The sequence below is a fragment of the Chaetura pelagica genome, unplaced genomic scaffold (genome assembly GCF_000747805.2).
Source record: "Chaetura pelagica isolate M959 unplaced genomic scaffold, ChaPel_1.0 scaffold109, whole genome shotgun sequence".
NCBI lineage: Eukaryota > Metazoa > Chordata > Aves > Apodiformes > Apodidae > Chaetura > Chaetura pelagica.
In genome coordinates this window covers 8,481,157-8,504,888 of record NW_009970725.1, presented here as the reverse complement: position 1 = coordinate 8,504,888, position 23,732 = coordinate 8,481,157, and the positions used below count along the sequence as shown (strand labels likewise).

Here is a 23,732-nt window from a genome sequence, read left to right as displayed (position 1 = left end):
TGTGGTGTAAAGGTGCCTGACAGGAAGCTTGTGTAAAATAGCTGCCCGCTTTGTTTTGTTCTACATCTTGGATGGAAAGCCCTGAGCATTGCTTACAGAGATGTAGGCCTCACTCTGTCACTTTTCTCAATGCAGATATTGTCCTGGTTTGAGCCAGGATGAAGTCAATTTTCCTTTTACTGTTTTTTTTTCCTCCAGTAAGCTCTCTTTTAACTAGCAGCAATCTTTCCACCTAGTGGACTGCTAACGGTGGAATGTTTATGTTACTGCTGAGACTCCAAGGTCGCTTTGCTTTGCCTCCTTAGATGCTGCCAGGAGCAGCCCATAGGGAGGAGTGGACTAGATGGACAGCAAAACTGAGCGAAGTATTCCATTCCGTATGTCTATGTAAGCTCGGTGTAAGGTCAGAGATCATGAAAGACAATTTTCTTCCTGCTTCTCCTTCCCTTCTCTTCTGTCCATGGCCATCATCTGAGGTGCACTCTGTCTATCCATCACCATTGATCCCTAGGCCCGTGCATTCCTGACCCTCACAACTCTCCCCTCAGCTCCTCTCTGCTCTGCAGCTCTCTCCAGCAGCTCCGGGACATTTCAGAACGGCTCACAGCTCAGGAGATGCTGCAGGAGGTGCTGGGGGTGGGAGGAGGCAATAGGGTTTTGCACACCGCTGAACATACTTGTATATGATTGTACATATTTTCTTTTGTCATTAGTGTTTAATTAAAGCTGTCTAGTTTAGTTTTCAATCCAGAAAGTCTCTCTCCTTATTATCTTTCTCCTTTCCTTACCTGGGGGAGGAAATTGAGAGCATTGTTGTCTGTGGTTTAATTGCTGATTCTGAGTCAAACTGTGACAAAATATGAAACCTGTGTTGCTTCTTCCACCAGAAACTCAAGTGCCTACTGGTAATGACCTTGCAATTTCTAGATGGCAATCTGTCTGAAGAACTACTTGCACGTACAAATAGAAACACAGTACGTGATCTCTTTGGAGCAAAATGCCATCACAGCTTATTCTCCATAATTTATTAGGAGCTTTTATTATTTCTATTGCAATAGCACCCAGAGGCACTTGAAAGAACTGGGAGCTATGTTGGGCAACACCCTGCACAAAGGAAAGCACATGGGAAAGTGGGATGTTCTCCTTGGTCTCTCACTATCTGTATGCAGACAAGCTGCAACAGGTGCACGAGAAGTTCCACCCAGTTTCTCACGTCTCCGTTTTTTATAGAGCCAGTCCAAGCCACTACAGCTTGTTCCGAGACTGTTTTTCCAGCTAAACCAGAATGATATTTGTACTAAACAAAGCTGGTGTTTCTTATTTGGTGTTGCAAGGAAATCACTTTCTTTTCATCAGCTCTCATTTGTCAGCCATCATCACCAGTGGAGGCCTGCTCTCCTTTTAATTATACCTTCCTCAGTGTACCTATTACTTTGGTCAGATGCTCTTGGCTTCAGACTTCCCATGTGGAATCAAATCAGACTAAGGGGACTGACAGTAATCTGCCTGATGCTGCCAGTAAAATATACATGTAGTATGTCAGGTGATTCTGAAGCCAGTCTTCTTATCTTTTCATCTCTGTGTCCACCTTAGTGTATTTTGATGGCTGCTCTACCAACCTGTGCTATGATTGCACCAGAGTCTGGAGACAAACTGCAGTTGTTGCTGTGAGCAAATAGGTGCAGTGTGCACTCCTGCCAGGTACTGTGCATAAGCACAGATATGCTAGCCGGTTCAAGGTTTGACCCATTAATGGCTGTGCATGGCTCCTGGTTTGCATTAAGGTAGGTTTACTTGGTGAGCAACTGAGGTTTTGCTGTCAAAGTGGAGAATATGGGCAGAACTGTCACAGGGGAGTCCGTGAGAGCACTACCAAAATCTGGCTTGGCAGGAGGAACAGGAGATACTTCAAGAGCCACAACTCAAATGAGGAACATGTTTATGGCTGAACTTGAAGACATTTCGTGTCAATGAATAGGGTCTGATGCAGCAGCATGCAAGGGGAGTGCCTGCAGAGACTGTTCTTCAGGTCTTCAAAAAGTGGAATAGTTTTTCTGCCTCTTCATGTTATGTAGTGCAAACAAGCAGATCACCAGTTTCTGGTGTCACTTTTTCAAGGGAATTCTAGGAGCTCATATATCCATACTTACATATGTATACATCACACATGAACACAAAGCTGTGCAGTACATATAAAATTGCAGTCTGATTCAGGTCTGTGTCGTAGCTTAGTGTTCATCCAAGCCAGCAAAACATTTTCCATAGCAAAAAGTTATGTCACTTGTTTCTTCCTGACTTAGCTATGTTCCCCACAGGCACATCCCAGATTGCTCTGCTCCCTGGCAAGGTGCAGCCCTTGTGCCAGCTCTGAATGAACTGACTTGACATTAGAAGCAGGACATTAAAGGATTAGTCCAGTTAAAATGTCTTGTCAACATTGTGAGAGCAAAATGGGTTGTTTAGAAACAATGTAGGTATGTCTCTCAGATTTCATTCTGCCATACAGCTACAACCTCAGTTGCTAGGCATATAGTCTACTGATCTCATGAGAGTTAGCATGGGTCTTTAAAACCCTGGGGAGATAAAGCAAAAAACGTATCGATTCATATATTTTAAGATTAAGGAGACTATTGTGATCACATAATGTTAGTTCCTGAATATAATATAATATAATATAATATAATATAATATAATATAATATATATAATCCTTTATCAAACACAAAAAATCTTTCAGGTGAAATGCATCTTTCAGAATAAAAATTAATAATTAAAAAAAACAAAACACCTTGAAAGATGAAAGAATCTCAGCAATTTGTTTCAATAGATAATTATCCTCACTCTTGAAAATCCACAGCTTAAAGTTTGAATTTGTCTAGTTTCAGCCTCTTGACACTGTTCTGTTATGCTTTTGTGTACAAAATTGAGGAACTTTCCACTGCCAGAAATCATCCTTTTAATGATTTAGGCCATGGACAAGTCACAACACTTTCTATTGATATTCTCTGAGTAGATGGAGATGCTTTAATGAGTTGTGGCTGTAGGAATTTTTGATGATTATTCAAAATGTAGCTCATCACAATAGAAAATCATAGAAATAAAGAGAACAGGATAAAAAAAAATAATCAGTGAAGACTCTCTTCCCTTTTATGAGTGCATAATCCATTGCATACCATAGTAAGCACATCAGCAGGGTGTTGACTTGTTTTATAAACTGAAGTAGATCAGAGCAGTGTAAGGGCCAGTTTTATATTTAAGAATAATGACAGAACCACCAAGACATGCTTTACAAACTGAATACAAGTATACTCTTATTCCTTTGGTTCCTAAATTGCTTTCTATAATCTTTCCCTCAGATCTGACCTAATGGATGCTAATGTCAAGGGGATTCTGTCAGTGATACCTGGATCTTTGAAACAAACCTTGTTAGGTCATGCTAAATTAAATTTTCCAGTTTCTCAAGCCAGGGAATTGGCTTTATTTGTTTTGTGAATGGAATCTCATTTGTAAAGACCTGGAAAAGCATAAAAGTCTAATCAATACGGTGGAATAGAACAAAGTGGTCTTTACATAAATAGGAAATGAATTCTGGTATTCTACAAAGAGAAAGAGTAAGTTTGTAGACAAGATAATCCAAGTAGTATATTCATTTTTATTAGAATGATGGGATGGAAACGTATTGTAGAACATTAGTCTTACATGGAGTTACACAAATTTATATAGGTTTTATCAATGCATAAAAAGGCAGGTCGAAACAAATCCAGGAATTCAAAAAAAGTATTAGACTATTGTGACAATCCCAGTGATCAAATGCAGAGCTGCTGTGAGAAGAGACAACCCCATTAGTGTGCAGTACAATGTTTCACTGCTGGAAAAAAGAACCTTGTGTATAATCTTTGGTTGGACTTGTAGCACATGTTAACATTTTAACACCACTGACTCAAGGGTTCCAGACAAAGGCAGTATTTTATATCTGTTCAGTGTTCAGACTAAGCAAAGCACAAATGGGCTGGGGTTTGTGCTACCTCATTTTCTATACAAGAGTTCTAAAATTTCTGAGATAACATGAGATCTGATTTTCTTATTGATTTTTCAATTAAATAAAAGATTAAAGAAGCGTGAATCATTCCTGCAATGCTCTGACTGAGCAAATCATCATAATTGTTAAAGTGCATTAAATATGACCTGCAGCTGTTTGTTCTGGTGCAATAATCCTCTCAGCTCTGCTAGACCAAACAAAGGTGGGTGAATCAATAGTGGGATGGCTTCACTCCAAGGGAAGAACAGCATGTCCAGGTCAAGAGGCACAACAGTCCCTTATGTTGTGTCATAACTAAATAGTTGTCTTATGTGCACTGCAGTGATCATCTCAATTGCAGATGATGGGCACTGCAGTGATAATCTCAAAAGAAGAGCTCCGTGTATTTGGGATCTCTGTGGCTATAGCACTACCATGTCACTGATGGGATGCCACTTTTCTCTATACACCATGGACCCTACCTTGTGTTCATCTCCATCCTACAATAGCTTGGTACTAGTGAAGTAAAAGGAAGCTCCTGTATACTTTTCTTGACTCATGTATGTAGCCTGTTGTTGGCTGCACATCCTTTGCGCTCACTTGCAGCTCATGGGAAGTCACCAGGTTACAGCACCTGCATAAATTCCAGGTGGAGAGGACAGAAGTCTGGGCCCTGGGATCTGAATGTGCAGAGGCAAGCCTAAAAGTAGTCCACTAGAGGAGCTCATTCTTGGGGGTGTAAGATGGGTATATATTTGGCCCTTTTGAAGGAAAAGGAACCCCAGAACCCAACCCAAATCCCAATTTGGCCTTCTATTCTGTCCCAGTTCTATTTCACATTATTATGATACCTACCTTCGTCCTGCCATCTATGAAATGGATTTACTCTTGTCTATTGACATGAACTGATGAACAGCTGCTGTATTTCACTGGTGTGTAAATGAACATCTATTTTTATGCCTTCCCCAGCAATGCATTTTGGAACTTACAAAGTTAGCAGTGTCTGCAGAGCACTCTGAAAGCCTTGCACAAAAGGCACTACAACTACATAGAGAGCTACTGTCAGTATTAGTGAATCACTTCAGCCATAAAGGGAAAACAGGTTTCCGGTTTAGAATAACAAACAAGCCACAGCAGTATTTACTGAGCTCTTTAAAGGTAACAGCAGCTATATAAATGCTAAGAATTATTAAGGTTTCTGTGTGAAAAGGTTACTTGCATGGTGAGAAACATTATTGCAACTTTTGAGCCCATCTACAGGCAGAATAAGCACCTTTTGATTACAAGGAACCCAAAACTAAAACCAGCCCTCTCTTCAAAGGCTCCAAGAGGAAACAGATGCTCCCAGCAGGAAGGTTTCCATGCCTGAAAATCCTGTATTGGCTGAACAGTGACTTTGCTGAAACTAGAGTGAACTTCAGCCTGAATGGGGCAGCAAGACTTTGCTGCCAGTTCTGTACCATGGAGCTCCACACACACAGCCTGTGTGCACTATCAGCCAGCTCTAATGAGAGTGAGGAGGGAGTTACAAGTCTCTCCCTTCAAGCTGTGCCAGCCCCACTTTTCAAATTTTGTTTAGAAATAAGAAAAGCCAGACATAGCCCAAAATCACTCAAAACCTCCAACAAAACAAAATAAAAAAGAAAGAGGACTTGGTAACTGCATCCTCTCAGAAGGTCAGCAGGTGCTCTGGATGGGATGCAGCATTCCAGGTGTTTTTCATTCGTTGCCTGAGAGCCCCAGCTGTGGTGGCCAGCCACAGAGGCAGCTGTACACACAGCTTGAAAAGTCCTACTCTAAATGGAGAAGAGCAGACATGCATCTTCCTATGTACAGGGATAGTTCAAGAAGAAGCTCTCTGCTGAGTAGCTGCCTCCTTCGGGGTGAGACCATGCTCACAACAGAATATGCTTGGCAGAAAGGAGAGGCCACGTGCAGATACTGGACACCTGAATGTTATTGTCTCAGCCTGTCTGATATTAAAGTATTTATTGCTCACCCAGCATGACTACTGAAGACCTTCTAAAGATTATCCTCCTCCTTTACAACCATGAAAGAGGTTTTAATCTTAAGAGTGTGGTTGTTCCTAGCTGTTGATCTGAAGAAACTTTAGGGAGAAAGATCAATATCGAGGACAGGCTGCCTAGAGTCCCTCTAGCATTCTCTAAAAAATTCTGTTCATCTTCAAGCCCTTGGGGGGTCCCAATAAAGTTATCCTCTCCAGTGTTCCTTGTTAAAGCAGGTAAGAGTGCAGTCCCATGTAATGCTGTGCAGCTTGAAGTTCCTGATAAGGCTCTTGAAACTTCCACATGCTCAGTATTTTTTCTTTTATGCAGAACTTAAACCTGGATACAATAATCCTCTAAGCATCTTGCATAATTCTTTGGTTCTGCACCAGTTAATCTGCAAGTTTCTGTTAGGCACATTATTTTAATTTAAAAATACAGCAACATTAATTACATAAACAAATAGATATTTTTGGGTGTCATCTTTTATTGTTGGAAAACTTAAAAAGTTTTCCAACTTCAAGTTTTCCAAAGCAAAGGTACTCCCACTCTGTTCTCTTCACCAGAACCCTGACTTCTTACCTAATGTACTCACACAACCAATAATTTTATGACAGTAATATATATGGCTAATATGCACTAAGTAAACTACATTTATTTGTGCCAGCTCACTAATAGGATTCGGGTTTTGTTGTGTTGTTTTTTTTTTTTAACTCACTGAAGCAAAAGCACAACAGTCCAGCTGAATCCTAGGCAGACATTTTTTATGCAGGGCGTATTTTGTTTCCTTACAATCTTCTCTGTCTTCAACCTTTAAAGCAATTTTTCAGTAATTTGGCGAGGTTTGAAGGCAGGTGAAGTGCCCTGATTTATGTACTAACTTAACTCACTCTAAATTAATCGCAAATGTTTTTGTGGCTAAGAGGACACCATATATACAGTTTACACTGCAAAAATGACTGGGTTTTAATGGGGTGGTTTATAGCAATATGGTTGAAACAGCTCTTCACAAACCACCTACAATTTGCACTGCCTTCCCCACACAGGCACTAGTAGCGTGTTTAAGCATCTCAACCACAACAAAGGCCAAAATTACTGTTCAGAGTTCATTTTCCATGCCTGCATTAATTAGTGGGCCTGTTCAAGTGTGGCTATGTGCAACCCTCTCACCAGCTGCTGAAACATCTGTACACTCTGCACTTCTGCCTTAACTCCTGTTACAGACCCAGGGAAGAAGTGCATTGCATAGTGGCTGTGGGTACTAAATCATAGTGTCACATATATGTGTGGGAGGAACATACATATACCACTTGTAGAGCATCTGTGCTGCTGTGCCCAGCAGCTACATTTCTGATGTACTTGCGCCAGTCAATTATATGCCCTGATTGGTTTGCTCAGGGCCTGGTCCTCCTCTGCCCAGAGAAATGCATGTACGTAGCCTGGTGGGTTGGGGATGGGTCCACACAGCACTGCATACGCATTGCAAAAGACTATCACCTGCTCTGCTGGGCTTCCGTTGCTGGACAGACTGACAGAACAAGGTGCTACAGCTGAGGAGGACATCTTGCTTACTGTTTGGTCGGTAGCTTTTGGCACAATTTGTAATGCTCTGGATTTTTATGGAGCTTCGTGTAGCAGCCAAAATGTCACCAAAGCTCAGGGCTGGCAGGAGGACTATTCCTGTTGGGATATCACAGGTGGGAATCTCACCTCTAGGCCCACACACACTTGGAGGTAGAGAGGAATGGTCTGAGCTATCACTGCCAGCAAAGGGAGAGCAGCAGCACCATGGGGCTGCTCCAGGACCAGCTTAATCCAAACAGCTGCAAGGTCTGGGCATCCTTTTGGCACAAGGGCTGAGTGCTCCTGATCCACACATCTACCCCGAGGCACCCATTACAGGTGCACAGCCATGACAGCATGGGGACCCATGTCTGAAACAGCAGGGATGCAGATGCTGAAGATATGAGGGAGCAAACATCAGCGCTGGGACTGGTGGGATCCTGGAGTACAGGCAGGGCTGCAGTGCAAACACAGCTCCCGGACCAAACCCTGCGCTCGTCGCAGTCCTCCTGCGTTCAGCAATGCCAGGCGGAGGCCCTGGCCTGTGGTAACCCCGTGACAAGGGCCTCGCGTGTCCAGGAAGCGTGTGCGGGAGAGGCTAATCAGTTCTGCAAACTGTTCCCACAAGCCCTTCTGGTTCACCATCACGTTGCTGTGGTCAGGGCGCATCTCTGTCAAACTATCTGCTAGAGGGCTGCATTAGCTTTTCCTTTGCTTTTCCTTCATGCGGAGGAGTCGGAGGATGCGTTCGTTTTGTGTTAGTTCTGCTGGCAGTTCATTTGCCTGGAACAAAAAACTTTGAGGTCAGCAGAAATCAAAGAGTATTCTCAAAATGTGTCTTTAAGTACACAAGTCCATAAGAATCCAAGGAAAGACTTTAATTGCTATGAAACAGTTAGTGCTATTCTGTAGGATCAGTAATAGAATATCAGAGTTTGGTCTTCTGTATTTGGTCTAGGTCCCTTTATGGTCTAGGACCCTTCCAACCCAAACCATTCTATGATTCTATTATTTACTGAACACAATTTTGGTAACATGAAGTATTTATAATGAAGCTGCTTCTGAAAATCAGTAATTCTGTCCTGCAAATGTACCCTGTTGTGCCAAATTGCATGTTATTAAAACAAACAAAAAAAAATCAGTAAGGGAGGTTACAGCCACAGACTTTCTTATACTGCACACCCTCTTGCTGCAAATCACCATCAGCAGCAGAAAAGTCTGGCATATGTTTTGGATGACAGTATCAAAACAAAATGCCTAATAAGACAAACTACTGCATGAGAGGCGTTAACTCTGCTGCCATCAAGTGGATTTGTACAGAAATAACGGGCACAGATGTTGTATTACATGAGAAAAACACTTAGAGGGTATGTGCTGGATTACTTGTGTTGCAAACTTTCATTCATCCAGTTATAAACCAGAACTAAATATCGGACCACCCATTCACAGCTTAATAAACCCAGCTAGATATTAATTTCTAGTGGCAAATAGTTCCTAAACATAAGCAGAACTCAGAGGAAGCCATTTTCATGGAAAATATCAAACATGTAATGTTAAAACACCTTACAGAAAAAAAACAAGACAAGCTTTCTTTATAAAAGTTTCTGTTATAAGAAGAATATGAAAGTATTGCAAAAAGCTAACAGATCTACAGTAAGAGGTGGGAAAGATGCATGTAATTTGGGAATTTTTTTTGTATTAGCAATGTGTTGAATTCTAACCAAGTTTTGATATCAAAGGCACCCAGATACACATTTTATCTTGCTGTAAAAATATCCTCCTTACGCATCTGTATGGAGATATCAATATAACTTATGACTTATCAAAACAGTAATGGATTATTGTTTCCCTAAATTGCCACCTAGATAGCACATGAATATTCATAGTTAACTGTTTAACCTGTGGTGTTTGAGTGAGTGCGTGGTTTGGTTATTCTCACATTTCTGTAACTTCACAAGAACCAGCATCACCAGTGGCACTGCCACCACCCTTAGAGACGCTTGTCTGCAGAAATGAATGGACCAAATGATGGTGTTTCAGGAGGGGATCAAGAGGCAACCATGAACTGTCACAGAAGCCACCTTGCACCTGTGGATTGTCACCACCTCTGTGGCACATCCAGGTCCACCACTGGGTGCTCCCCACCTGCTCCTGTCCCCAGATGGTGCGCCAAGGCATACCTTGTTCCTCAGGCAGGGGTCTGCTCCTGCTTCAAGCAGCAGTGCCACTGTCCTTGCATTGCCACTCAGGACGGCTGCGTGGAGAGCAGAGGTCCCGTTCTAGAAAATACCAATTAAGATGTTTGTAGCATGCATGGGAAGAAATCAAAAGGCAGGGAAACAAAAATAGTTGCAAAGAACAAACCGATGGTGAGACCACACCCTGGCACAGGTTGCCCAGGGAAGCTGTGGCTGCCCCCTCCCTGGATGTGTTCAAGGGCAGGTTGGATGGGGTTTTGAGCAACCTGGTCTAGTGGGAGGTGTCCTTGCCCATGCAGGGGAGGTTGGAACTAGATGATCTTTAAGGTCCCTTCCAACCCAAACCATTCTGTGATTCTGTGTTAAGAGATTAGGTCATCAAAGGTCTAGGGTCTGATTTAGACAGGGTGCTGGCACGCTAGTGGGCTAAGAAGGAGGTGATTTCAAGTGCTTTATCAAAATTGAGAGTCAAGTTCACTTTACCACAGCAATATTTCTGTTTTAAAATTACACTTTTCAATAGATTAGAGGTAAAATGAAACAGTACTTGCTTCTGCCAGGCAATATCCACCACTAGCAAGTGAAACAGAAGCACAAACAGTAATGGAAACCATCTGTGCATTTTATCGTCTTTCTCTGATGATTAATGGTCTCAGTGTCAGACAGCTGAATGGTGATTATTTTTATGGCTGGCCTTCTGTCTGTGGCTGCACACTGACAGTTCAAATAAATGTGGAAGCTCTTTCATACTTGTAATGAACAACTAAGTTAAGGCCACCTGGATTTTCAAGTACATCAAAACTGCCAATTAGTTGCAGGCACAGAGGCTATCAAAGTTTGTGATTTATAGGCACATAAAATTAGATCAGCTATTAAGAAGCACCTTCCAAGTATCTATTATTTTTCAAGTCTGTTTTTGAGTTTGAAGGAAAACAGAATCAAGTAGAGAATCTGCTCACAACAGATCTCTTAGGATACTGTTTTGCTGACTAAGAGAAATAGAAGGCAGGGTATAATGCTAAAAACTGCACCATTGAGAACAATCCATTTATTGTAGAAATAAAATTAGATTACAAACCCCAGAATTCTTTCTATGACACAATGTGCTTCCTCATTCCAAAAATCAAATTCACAATTTTGTTTGAAAAGGTTCATTTGTATGTGGCATTAAAGGCTAAATAAGATAATTTAATTCTTCACTTTTTTTGAGCTCACGGATCTTACCGTCTTCCACTGGCACAGCCATAAACTTCAGGTCTTTCATCAGACCCTTTGTCTTCTTGTGTTTCTAACTGAAAATCTGTGTGTGTTTCACTACCAACCTTCAGCAGGCCAAGTGTGGGAGAGAATTTCAGCAACTCTTCTATCACATTGTTGTACCCTTTAATGGCAGCCTTCAGTAAAGCAGTTGTACCGTCCTTTGGAAGAAAAGAGAAGGCCAGTTCAGGTGCTACCCATGCTTCACCTGCATCCCCCTTGGCTGGAGGGAAGCACCAGCTCTCCCCCACACCCCTGAGAGGAGGGCTTCCTCCGCCCATCGTCTTTGAGGAGGCACCTCCACAGCACATGCTGCTGGTTTTAGGGCATCCGGAGGATTGTTCCTCTATCAGGAGAAAACTTCAGGGTAAAATGAACCTGTGACATCATATGTCATCTTTGCCTCTCATTTACGTGGGCATTTCCATTTTCTTATTCCAGACAGTCCCTCCAGGAAGCTGTCCCAGACATAACATGGAAGAAGGAGCTCATGGTGGGACTTTACCACCTGTCAAACAGGATGGACTCTGGGGACACCAGGTCTCCAGGCAGCCTTGCAGCCCCCCAGAAAGCCAGGAGGCATGAAGCTGCAGGCAGAGGGCAGGAAGCAGCGCTACTCACGCCCCGCGCGGCGTCCCGCTCAGCTCCCCGCAGCAGCATCACCCGCACCACCTCGCTGTGACCCATCTGCGACGCGATCCACAAGGGAGCCGTCCCATCCTGAACACACACACACACGCACAAACAAGACTGCTGTTGGTTTCACTTAAAGATCCTGTGCTCCCACAGGATTTGCCTACTGGAACGGACATACTTCAATTCCTCAATTCAATCCTGCATCACAGACAGGCATAGGCAGAGCTGCTTCCAAAAGCACAGGGTAGCTCAGGGTATCAAGTCAGAATGTCTCCAGTTGTGCAGTAGAGAGACCCTTAGCAGCTTTCTCTTGGCATAGTTGGCCTGAAATGTGCATTGCTGTGTGAACAGTTCAAGCCCTCTTTGGTTTACTAGCTGTGCCTAAAACACAGGGGGAAGTTTGAAATGTAACAGGCAAAGGTATCCTGTGTACTTGGAACTGTAGGTGGCTGGATGTGACAAGATACAGCCAAATCTCAGCATTCATGGGCAGATTCTGCAGCTGGGTCTCTGTACCTAAGGAGTGGAAGTTGTTTACAGAAGATAAGAAACACTATATGATCACCAACTTTCAATATTAAGTTACATTATTCACCCTGAGGGAACCTGGTAAAACATCTTGCCTTACAGTGACTGTATTCCCCAAATTTCATCTTCAAGAACTCCACCAGAAAACAAGGCATTTATAAAGGAATCCAGCATGAAAAAGTCTGTTTTAGAAAAGCTGCCCAATGCAATCACTATTTGAACAGAAAACCTCAGAAAATAAAATGCACATTCAGAAAAAGCTAAACTTTGTGGTGGATTTCCATCCTAAAGGCAAAGGTGAGTTGAAGCACTAGAAGTATTTCTACCTCAGTTAGAATTTAGTTTTTTGTAATTTCCTCCTTTTGCTCCTAAATGGCTTGATTCTCCAGACTACAGGAGGACTCCAGCAGTTACATGGTGCCAAACTGGTTCTTGTGGACCTTAACAAAAGGCTTTGCCACTATGGACTTAAACATAAAAGTGAGGCCTCACATAGCAGGGTGCCTGCTCCTGCCTTGTTCCCCTCGCCACTCTCAGCAGCCTGAAGACTTGACAGGAAAAAGGAAGACAAAATATACTGAGGCTTCCAAAAGAGCCTTAATGAGGAGTTTCAGAAGAAAACAATCTTTTTACTTTAAATAAGATATTTCCACCTTGATCAAAGAAGCAATCTCTCTCCTCACTGCCAGCTGAAGATTCATATGACTTGCTCGTGCAATCCAAATAAACATTCTTGAACCAGTTCTCTGCTTTCTATGGGCTAGTGACTTAATCCTTTGGGAGGAACAGAAAAGTTATTTCTTCCTTTGATACAACATTCTGGGCTTCCCTTTTTCTGATTCCGAGAAAGAGCAAATGCAAATCCTAAGACCTTCAGTCTTCTCAAATGTTGAGGAACACTTCACCCACTCTTGCATCATTTCTCTATAAATTAACTCATTGAAATTAGTTACTGACCTAATTCTAGTATATATCCTGTTAATACAATGAGTGTCCTTTGTGATTCAAAAATCACAAAGGCTCTTTTGTATACAGAGTATGTGATGTTAGTGTGATGGCAAAAACTTGTCTCTCTTCAATTTATAGTGTTTTCCCTACCAGTAAGTTGACACTTCGTATTTTTTTCTAATTCCCCCCCACTAGAGGGCTCTAGAAAATAGCAACAGGAGCACAGAAAAAGCCTATAGAACTTGGAAAATACCTGAAAGCAGCCTACACAATTTAATCTGCATGAAAAACCAGTACTGTGCAAATCCACGCTTCTGTGTGCACAAGATATGCAAGCACAAGGATGGCATGGGGAACATAGCAGCTTTCTTTTACTCAGAGTGAAGTTTGCAAGAACAACTCTTTTTTTCAGGTATAAATTAAAAGGAGCAGAAGGAAATACAAATATTGGGTAAGGTCATTATTATCATTAATGGTCCGTAATAGTATTGCTGTTAGACATCTTCCCCAGTATCTCAGTTATAGGGTAGAGGCAAAATTACATTGTAAGAAATAGTGACTGTCTTGGGTGACTTAGCCTGAAGAGAAGCAAGATGATGAAGCTCATGGTGGGTTCCCATTGACTATTGTCACCTTCTCTTTCTGAAGCAAACAGCATCTAATAGCCAGGTTTATGCAAACATGTATAACGTTTATATGGAGTAGGTGGGATTTATGTCCATTTTCACGTTGGTGAATGGTGCTAAGGAGCTACCACATTGTACTAAGAGGCTACATCAGAATTCCTGTATAAAGAGATATTAGGGCCTGGAGAAGAGCTAAAAAGAATGTGAGAACAGGAAAATACCCAGTTCAAAAGCTACTTTCCTTGTCCCTCTGCTCACACAGCAGACTGCAGACCATTACATTCCTAGCCAGCAGTTTCAAACATAATTGGACTGAAATTTCTGATGCTCTTTTTCTTATCCTATTAACTAGTCACTTTGCCTTACAGCTTTGAAGTTCAAAGTTTGCTTCTGGAGTTTTAGAAAGGACCAGATTAGGGTATAAGGTAAAATACCCCTCAAATTCCCAGTAAGAACTTCCAGGGACAGAGAGCTCTTACTGTCAGGCTACTTGGCACCACCTCCTCCACTGTTCTGCTCATCTTGCACCACTACACCAGCTGATTTTTTGCTAATAACTAATTTCTTGCTCGTCTGAAGCCTACACTCTATATAGGTTTACTGGTTTACATATATGTGCAATTGCATATCATGTGTTAATAAACATATAATTTTCAGAGTATTTTGAATCTCAGGCAATCAGACTAAAGCCTGCTGGGAAACAGGCTGCCTAAATAGAGAGTAAAAGTCGTTGTTAAATAATCTTCTTGCTTTGTTTTTGGGTTTGAGAAGCAAAGAAACATCTCTAGGTTTCAGACACTGCTCCCAGCTCTGTCTAGACAAAAAGATGACAAAAAAATTCCTGTCCAGCTCCCCAGTGTCAGAAAGAGCAGAAGGTGGCTAAGATCCAACAGAAATCACATTGCCAGAGAAGAAACTCGCCAGGAAGATTCACTATTTGGTCCTGGGAGAGCTGAGCTGAAGTGCCTGCACACCAACAGCAGCACCCTCTGAGAGCAACGTAGTTTGCAACTGACAGTAGGAGTCATCTGGCATTGGAACTGCCCCATCTAGAGGTACGTTCCTCATGACCAACATGCCACCTTCGAACAAAGTACGAATTTGTTTGTTAGTGAGAAAGAGACTGAAGTCCATCCAACCATTACTTTACTAATTAAACAGTAAAAATGTTCCATTTGTTAAGGAAATGTTTCAGATTACAGTGGGCCCAAGGACAAATGCCACGGACTTATCCAGGCATCATCTTAGCAGGGAAGCAAAGTAAGCCTGTCCTGCTGGAGATGAAACAGAGCCAGAAGGAACATTCACACAGTGAAGTCTTTGCCTCAACTAAGATTTAAAAATGCCTCATGAAAAATTGTGTTGTAGAAATTGGATTAGAGAGCTAAAAAAATACTGTCAGAAAGAATTAGCTGTAAGAACTTCCAGGGACAGAGAGCCCTTACTGTCAGGCTACTTGGCACCACCTCCTCCACTGTTCTGCTCATCTTGCACCACTACACCAGCTGATTTTTTGCTAATAACTAATTTCTTGCTCGTCTGAAGCCTACACTCTATATAGGTTTACTGGTTTACATATATGTGCAATTGCATATCATGTGTTAATAAACATATAATTTTCAGAGTATTTTGAATCTCAGGCAATCAGACTAAAGCCTGCTGGGAAACAGGCTGCCTAAATAGAGAGTAAAAGTCGTTGTTAAATAATCTTCTTGCTTTGTTTTTGGGTTTGAGAAGCAAAGAAACATCTCTAGGTTTCAGACACTGCTCCCAGCTCTGTCTAGACAAAAAGATGACAAAAAAATTCCTGTCCAGCTCCCCAGTGTCAGAAAGAGCAGAAGGTGGCTAAGATCCAACAGAAATCACATTGCCAGAGAAGAAACTCGCGAGGAAGATTCACTATTTGGTCTTGGGAGAGCTGAGCTGAAGTGCCTGCACACCAACAGCAGCACCCTCTGAGATGCTCTATGGTGTCAGGAGCACCCCCGTGGGACTGGGAGATGGAGCACGAGACTGAAGGGGAACTGGCACCCACTGTAGCAGCAGCAAGAGACACATAAGGCAGATGGACACACTCAGACATGCGAATTAAGTCCCCAAATTAGGAAAACCTGGACGCCATAAGGGAGGAGAAGCACAAACTCACATCTGGCACTCTGCAGCCCTATATTCACTGTCATAGGGCTTACAAAAGCTTCCTACAGCAGCAAGAGCAACGTAGTTTGCAACTGACAGTAGGAGTCATCTGGCATTGGAACTGCCCCATCTAGAGGTACGTTCCTCATGACCAACATGCCACCTTCGAACAAAGTACGAATTTGTTTGTTAGTGAGAAAGAGACTGAAGTCCATCCAACCATTACTTTACTAATTAAACAGTAAAAATGTTCCATTTGTTAAGGAAATGTTTCAGATTACAGTGGGCCCAAGGACAAATGCCACGGACTTATCCAGGCATCATCTTAGCAGGGAAGCAAAGTAAGCCTGTCCTGCTGGAGATGAAACAGAGCCAGAAGGAACATTCACACAGTGAAGTCTTTGCCTCAACTAAGATTTAAAAATGCCTCATGAAAAATTGTGTTGTAGAAATTGGATTAGAGAGCTAAAAAAATACTGTCAGAAAGAATTAGCTGGAGAAGTATAATTATGGTTAGCAGAATGCAGTTTTTATGGCAACTTGGTGGAGCTAAATCTAAGGCTCTGCAACTTTGTTTTGACCCACTCAAAAGGCATTAATGCATACCTTGGTCTATCCCTCCACACTGGACTTCTAGACAGCATTAATTAACAGCTTTTAACAACATTTCTTAATCTTAATCTTGGGAGACAGCGTGGAGGCGTACAAGGAGCAACTAAAGTATCAGCCCAGGGAGTAGCAGCCAGCACAGCTCTGGTGTTGGAGAGGTGGAGGAAGAGGCAGCAGGAAAATTACTTAAGTTTGGCCACACAAAATGCTCATTCAGTTTCTTTACACTGCAGGAGTAGCAGGGAGGCTTATGCAGACCTACAGATGCAGGCAGAAGTCATGTAAATCAAACTCTGCTTCCAGGCTATAATTTGTCAGGCTTTTTGGTGCAGACGAAAGAAAATACTGAAAATACCTGGAAAACCTTGTCACATGCCATGTTGTCAACTGTTATTAGAGTTTACATATTCATTTGTTCTTGCCTGCTGATTTTTCACCTGTTGCAGTGATCACACCCACCTGGCAGCCAATACATGACAGATTGCAAGGATAAGACCTTATCCCATCAATTTAAAATGTGCAGTGAAGACCCAGGACAGCTAGTTGCCTGCAGGGTTTCAGCAGACCACAAGGGAGGCTCTCTCAAAGCAGGCAAGGACTGCTGGGAAACCCTGTCTCTAACCAGACATCTCTAGATCCCGGGAATAAAGCTGGCTGTGCAACTCCCACCTCTGGCTCATCAAAGCAGCATCTGCATGTGCTGTTTAAGCACTGGTTTTAGAGTAAGAAACAGCTAAACAATTAAGGAATCCTGTTTTTGGAAACAAAGAGAGCTTTTGTATAAGTTTCTGTACAGCATGTATGTACCCCATTGTTAGTTTAACACCTAGCAGGCCTCTTGCACACTTATCCAGCACCAGGATATGATGATGTGAGGTGGATCCAGCCCTTATTCCCCCTAGCAGGATCTAGCTCATACATACCATTTAATGATCAAACAGCAGCCCCAATGGCTACAGAGGAGCTAATTTCATATTTAATGTTGCCACTGGTTGTATGTATTTGCAGGATCAGGATCACTAGAGTAATGGGGACAGCAAGGCTTTCCACATTTATCAAGGACTTCCAGAGATGAAGGCGATCTAGATGATCTTTAAGGTTTGTTCCAACCCAAATCATTTTATGATTCTATGATTCAGGCTTGAGTTCTAGAATGCACAGGGATGAGACAATGTAAAACTAAAAAAACTTTTTTTAAACTAAAACTAAAAGCAAAAGTTTTTGTTAAAGATCAGCATCAACACCAAAGCCACACTACTGAAGGCCTGGTGATTCCAATATGCCAATTTTAGTACTGTCTCCCACCAGAGTTCCCAGATTTTCAAAAGCTCTTCCAAGCATTTCCAAAAGAATGCAGGGATGTCATAGGCTGTGTAGACCTTCACAAGGAACTCAGTACAACAGAAGCAGATCAGTAGTTGCAAGAAGTAGTCCAAGGCCCTTACATCAAGATTATATACAGCTGGAGGGTTTTACTTTGCTTTAGTTTGGTCCTTGCCCAAACGTGCACATGGTTCAAATCTGTTCAAAGGATCAGTCAGCCGTTTGATCTGCTTTCGGGTGTAAGTGCAACTGGTACAGCAGACCTTGAGCAGAGCTTCCAGTTTCACTTCTTCCTGAAACAATCTAGTTTGCATGCAAGCAGAAATGACTGGGGTATTGGCTTCAAGTCACGTTACCAGTCTGAACCAACAGACAAACGCAGGCACAGCCACAATCTGCCTTTCAGTGAAAACACCTCCATGGGAACCTGATGCCCAGAAAAACTTCCAGTGTTGATTCAGAACTGTAAAAATATTAGACCCCAGCTCTGCCCTGAAGAGTTGAGCTTACCTGCCGTGGCTGGTTAACCTTTGCTCCTGAGGAAAGCAGCAATCGGATGACGTCCAAGTAGCCTCCCTGTGCCGCCAGGAAAATTGCAGAAGCTCCATCCTAAGAACAAATACATGCAACATTCCACATAACATCAAACCAAACTGAATCAGGTTCTTGTTCTTAAGCCATTATGCCATCTAACAGCCCATATACAGCCATGCTCAAGAAATAAATACCAAAATCCAAAGTCTGGTTTAATGAAACCTTAAGGTGAACTTTTCATTCAGTATCCACAAGTACTGGCTCCCACCATATATCAAACAGAGCATTAAATCCTGGGTATGGAATACTAAGAGTCTATTTCATTCAAGCATTGATGTACTTAAGCAGAAGTTCATTCCTGTAAAGCAATAAAGGTCCATTTCACCTTTATATATTCATACAGAAGTGTTCTATTACATAGAGACATGGTGAAAACATGTTCAAGTACTTTGCAAAGCTGGAGACTCCAGCACTGAAGTCTGCCCTTGAGGCTGAAGGAGGAAGTGCTGTGCCCTACTACTGTGCCACCCCAGCAGCTACCATGCCTCTGCTCTGGCACATCTGGCAGAAGAGACTTCACTTGTAATATCACAATGTAAAAATAGCACATGCAAGACAGTTTCTCTCATAGCCATATCGTAAACCAACATTTTCCTGCAAAAAGCCTGTTAAAGAGCAAATATGGGATTTTGTTTTCCCTCAACATTTCTTTCATGTGCAGATGTTCTTGGAATTTGACTCTATAGAAACTTCTTCCTTAGGCAAAAAATGTAGAAGTCATATTTCATTAAGGTTTTTTTTTGATGTAAAATTTTCAAGCAGCGTTATAATGCATCCAATCAACTGGAAGTGGAAATCTGCACTGAGCTTGGGACAGGTGTTTACCCATCCGGTATCCACAGCACTCAGCATAGAGCGTGCTAAGGCAAGTTCTCCCAGGAGGTGAGACTCTTTTAGTTTAAGCAGAGACATGAATGAACTTAATTGCATCTCAGATGTGCAAGTTCACATCTCAGGCCAACTCCTGCGTATGCTTATCACCAAATGAAGGACATTTTAATGGAAGCCTGTTGTTGACCTTGTTGGCATATGTGTTGGGATCAAATGCTGTTGTCTGCTCAGAGATACTGCTTAGCTGCTCCTCTTCCTGCGAAACTCAGCACAGATTTAGTGAAGCATGAGCTGAATGTAGTGCCCCAGGGACTGAATTTGGAACGTTGATTTCAAGACAAATGTCCTGGTAAACAAGAGAGGTGTCTGCTAGCACTACAAATGCACACCCCAGGGCTCTCTGAGGGGCTGTTTTCTCTGGTTGCTATGCAAATTTAAGAAACAGGGTGATGGAATCAGGTCCTTTTCAGTGACAGGTATAGTGACAGCACTTGCATTTAGAAAGTAAACAAGGTTGTGTAGTCATAGAATCATAGAATGGCTTGAGTTGGAAGGGACCTTAAAGATCACCTAGTTCTAACCCCCCTGCATGGGCAGGGACACCTCTCACTAGATCAGGTTTCTCAAAGCCCCATCCAACCCAGCCTTGAACCCTTCCAGGGATCGAGCTTCCACAACTTCCCTGGGCAACCTGTGCCAGTGTCTCACCACCCTCACAGTAAAGAATTTCCTCCTAGTGTCTAACCTGAATCTCCCCTCTTCCAGTTTTGATCCATTATGTCTTGTCCTCTCACTACAAGCCCCTGTAAAAAGTCCCTCCAGCCCTTGGATCATCTTTGTGGTCGTTCTCTGGACTTACTCCAGGAGCTCCATGTCCTTCTTATTTTGGGGGCTCCAGAAATGGACACAGTACTCCAGGTGGGGTCTAACAAGGGCTGAGTAAAGGGGGAGAATCACCTCCCTTGACCAGCTACCTACACTTCTGATGCAGCCCAGGTCAGGGTTGGTTTTCTGAGCTGCAAGGGCAGACTGCCAGCTCATGTTGAGCTTCTCATCCATCATCACTCTCAAGTCCTTCTCCTCTGGACTGTAATGTTAAAAGAGCTCTTTATTGGGGCATCAATCAAGATGGAGAACCTTTGGTTCCCTATCACCCAACCATTAAAAAATTACTAGTTTTTTCTACTTTGTTTGAGGTTTTAGGCTATTAACATATTTCTGCAAGAAATACTATTTAGTTAGGGGATTCTCTCCTCCTCTACCCCATACATGAGTAAATTTAAGATTAAAACATCTGTCTTGATGGTTCTGTGAGGACTTGCATGCTTGAAATTCCTCTCGTTTGGTCACCTGCCAGTGAAACTGACAGCCAGATACCACTCTGCAAATGCAGCTTGGCAATGTCCCACAAAAGGAGCCAGGCTAATACTTGTTTTCGAGAAATTGTGCTCTTATTAAGCAACTATTTCTGACAGGTATTGCCCAATGGCTGTGAGTAATGAAAATATGTCTCTAAATCCAATTGCAAATATTGCTTATTTCCAGGAGAGACATGAAGGAAGTTATTTTACTGTCTTTACTTCTAGGTAAGTGCCTGCAGGTGTGGCAGCATGGCTATTTTTAAACCAAGTAGTAACCCCTGGGATTACCGTGCAGAGGGATGAATCACTGCCCTTAGATTACAGAGGCAATTGCTAATTGCACAGCAGCGGGGATGGAAAAACCCTCTATAAATTTGGGTTGAGGGAAGCATGGATCTTCTGTGTGACCACTGTACAGCTCCCAGGGTGCTGGTGGCTTCTGCAGTCACCAACCCTCAGTTCCCACTCCCACCTGTGGGAGCTGAGAGTGCAACAGCATCCTGCAGATCCAAAGCCCATGGAAACGGCTTCCTCTTTGGCAGTCTTGAGTTCCCTGAGGTAGCAGAGAGTGGTGGGAAGCAGAGGGAAAATCTGCCACTTGTTTCTGTTGAATGCTAAAGAGATCAATTTATTTGTGTTTCTGTTGGAGTAAATTAAATCCAGTCCTTCATTGGCTGAATCCACCTTTCTGAAAAGTCAACTCAACGTCAGCTCAGCCTTTTTAACCATTCTTTTCTCAGAACACTGACAAGCTAGAGATGCACAAATACCAATTAACAGAATTTTAACTGGTATTTTTAAAGTATTCTATAGGTATTTAAGGATTTAAACTTTCACTACTCTTTCTGGCAAAAAATCCCCACTTGATTAACTGATTCTCTAGGACCTCAAGGGCTTTATAGCTATTCACTCTTCCGTCTGCAATGCAAATCACCATAGAACATGACATGGTCTTTTGCTGAAGGCTAATGGATAGCACACATCTGAACCAGATTTAGTACATATACCTCATGCAGATAACAAACCAAAAGGCAGCCAAAAACTTCTTTTCTCATTTTGTGCTGCTTCTCCCAGGATCATGAAAAGCAGGCAGTTAACAAACTTCACATCTCGGGAGAGCAGATCACTACAAAACCGCAATGTCTGGCAAATGCTCCTCTCTGCTAGGCAGAGAGTGTATCCTCTGCTGTCCAACCACCAGCACATTTGTTCCACCACCAGTGTTGTCAACATTATCTGGGTCAAGTAACTCACATAAAGTTGATCATGAATGTTGGCACCGTGCTTCAACAGTGTTTCCACTACTTTTGCATGCCCGTACTGAGAAGCAGCTAGAAGAGCAGTACCTCCTTCCTGTGAGAAGGCAAAGAACAAGTACAGTCAGCTCAGAGGGCATGTGCTGGACTGAACATTACCATAAAAAAAAAAAACCAACCAAAACCACCACAAATTTTAAGGCTTTTCAGAATTTGGCTCGCAGCAGTTCTGCAGTGAGTAGCTACTGAATTTTCTGTGATTTGGCTACTAAGTCTTGCCACATAAAATCTTTAAACTTGGCTCTGTCACTATAAACATTTTTCTCCTGAGTTGTTTTTTGTTGTTTTTTTTTTTGTGAGGGACAGGAACTAAGAAAATTATGCTTTTTCTTCTTTGTCTTCTGTCTTCCCACTAGAAGCTTTGTTCCCTTCACAACTTCAAGCTCTCCCATGTCTCTTCCCTTTACAGTCAAATCCCCCACCCCTGCCAAGCTCTTCTACCTACTGAAGGACAACACACCTTCCCCTGCTCCAAAGCCCACTGATTATCTGCTCTTCTTTGGCCAGAACCTCATGCCCCATCATGTCCTGCATCTCACCTGTGTATTGCTGGCCTGAAGAAGAGTAAGGAGGATGCATTTTAAAACATGCTTAGCTAACTGTGGAAGTGAAAATCTGACCAAACCCATCAGTAAAAGCCCCATTACTTCTGCTAAAGAAGTGACCCCTGTAGTTGGGATCAATCCCAGGCAGTTATAGTTGCTGCACATCACCACTAAAGGGAGACCTAGACACATGCATCAAATCCTGCTTGTACAGATGCTCCCTTGGGAACCCACTAAGAATGGAAACACCTCAATATCACTGACAGTTGACTCCAAGCCAGCTGAAACAACTGAGACAGCAAATGTGGGTCTTGCCATCCTACGTGCACTGTGCCCCACTTATAAATTAACATTATTTCTGCTACTGATTTGGGGTTTAACTTCTTATCTTCTGCCTGGGAGAGACCATGCCATCGTGCAAGGATGATGCACACTCCAAGTCATCCACACCAGAATTCTTCTCTCCTTCCCTGCCTTCTCCCGGTCTCAAGCCCCTCCTCCACAAGATAAGCTATCTAAAGTATTTCAGATAAATGGTTTCTAGATCTGTTATTAATGTGGGCAAAATATTGTGTTTTCCCTCAGCCTTGTTGTCTGAAGCAGCTCCAAAGTTTTGTCTGAAATTTTCCACACAGACAGATATCCACAAGAGAAGTTACAGCTTGAATGGCCAAATGGATCTTTTATAACGGGAAGTGCCAATCAAACGTATTAATCTGTGGTGTTACTCATGCCTATAATAACCTCACAAAAACACAAGATCTGACATGACTGAACTAACCCACAGGGACTGCCTATAGCTACTCTCAAAACCTCACATTTATCCTTCCTCCCTACAACATTGAAAGGCAAACAAGACTTAAGTGTGAGCAAAGTCACAGTGAAGCTGTTATATGACAATCTAAGAATTGCATATTAATTCTGAATTATTTGAGTAAATATAAAGTGTAATCAGATCAGTGGAGTTAAGTTACTTTGTAGCTAAAATGAGTCATTAGACTTTCCTGTCAAACTAAACTATCCTAATTTAATAAGAACTGCTGGAACAAAACACAAAAGCAATCACAATGGTTCCTGGCTTAAAAATCACCTTATACACACTTAAAAGACAATGGCAAAAGCTAATAGCTTTATGAAGCATATTTCCTGTCTCCAACTGCCTGAAAACCACTTCGCTTGAGTAGTGAGTTACCAGATCAAAGAGCTACAAAAAAAAAACTTAAATATTTTAAAATACT

The 23,732-nt window shown here is 42.3% G+C and overlaps 2 protein-coding genes across 2 annotated transcripts in view; both read right to left on the bottom strand.

The window, feature by feature from the left end:
* NPC1 (Niemann-Pick disease, type C1) overlaps positions 1 to 8,255 on the bottom strand; it is a 39,747-nt gene extending 31,492 nt beyond the window's left edge. Inside the window, exon 1 of the mRNA XM_010006912.1 lies at positions 8,070 to 8,255. Coding sequence (XP_010005214.1) covers positions 8,070 to 8,255 — 186 coding nt within the window. The remainder of the gene's footprint in view (positions 1 to 8,069) is intronic.
* A 30-nt stretch (positions 8,256 to 8,285) lies between these two features.
* Positions 8,286 to 23,732, bottom strand: part of ANKRD29 (ankyrin repeat domain 29) — a 25,910-nt gene continuing 10,463 nt past the window's right edge. The window contains exons 5-10 of the mRNA XM_010006911.1: positions 21,888 to 21,986; positions 18,358 to 18,456; positions 11,663 to 11,761; positions 11,107 to 11,202; positions 9,767 to 9,865; positions 8,286 to 8,369 (exon numbers count right to left, since the gene is read on the bottom strand). Of these exons, the coding sequence (XP_010005213.1) occupies positions 8,286 to 8,369; positions 9,767 to 9,865; positions 11,107 to 11,202; positions 11,663 to 11,761; positions 18,358 to 18,456; positions 21,888 to 21,986 (576 nt within the window). The remainder of the gene's footprint in view (positions 8,370 to 9,766; positions 9,866 to 11,106; positions 11,203 to 11,662; positions 11,762 to 18,357; positions 18,457 to 21,887; positions 21,987 to 23,732) is intronic.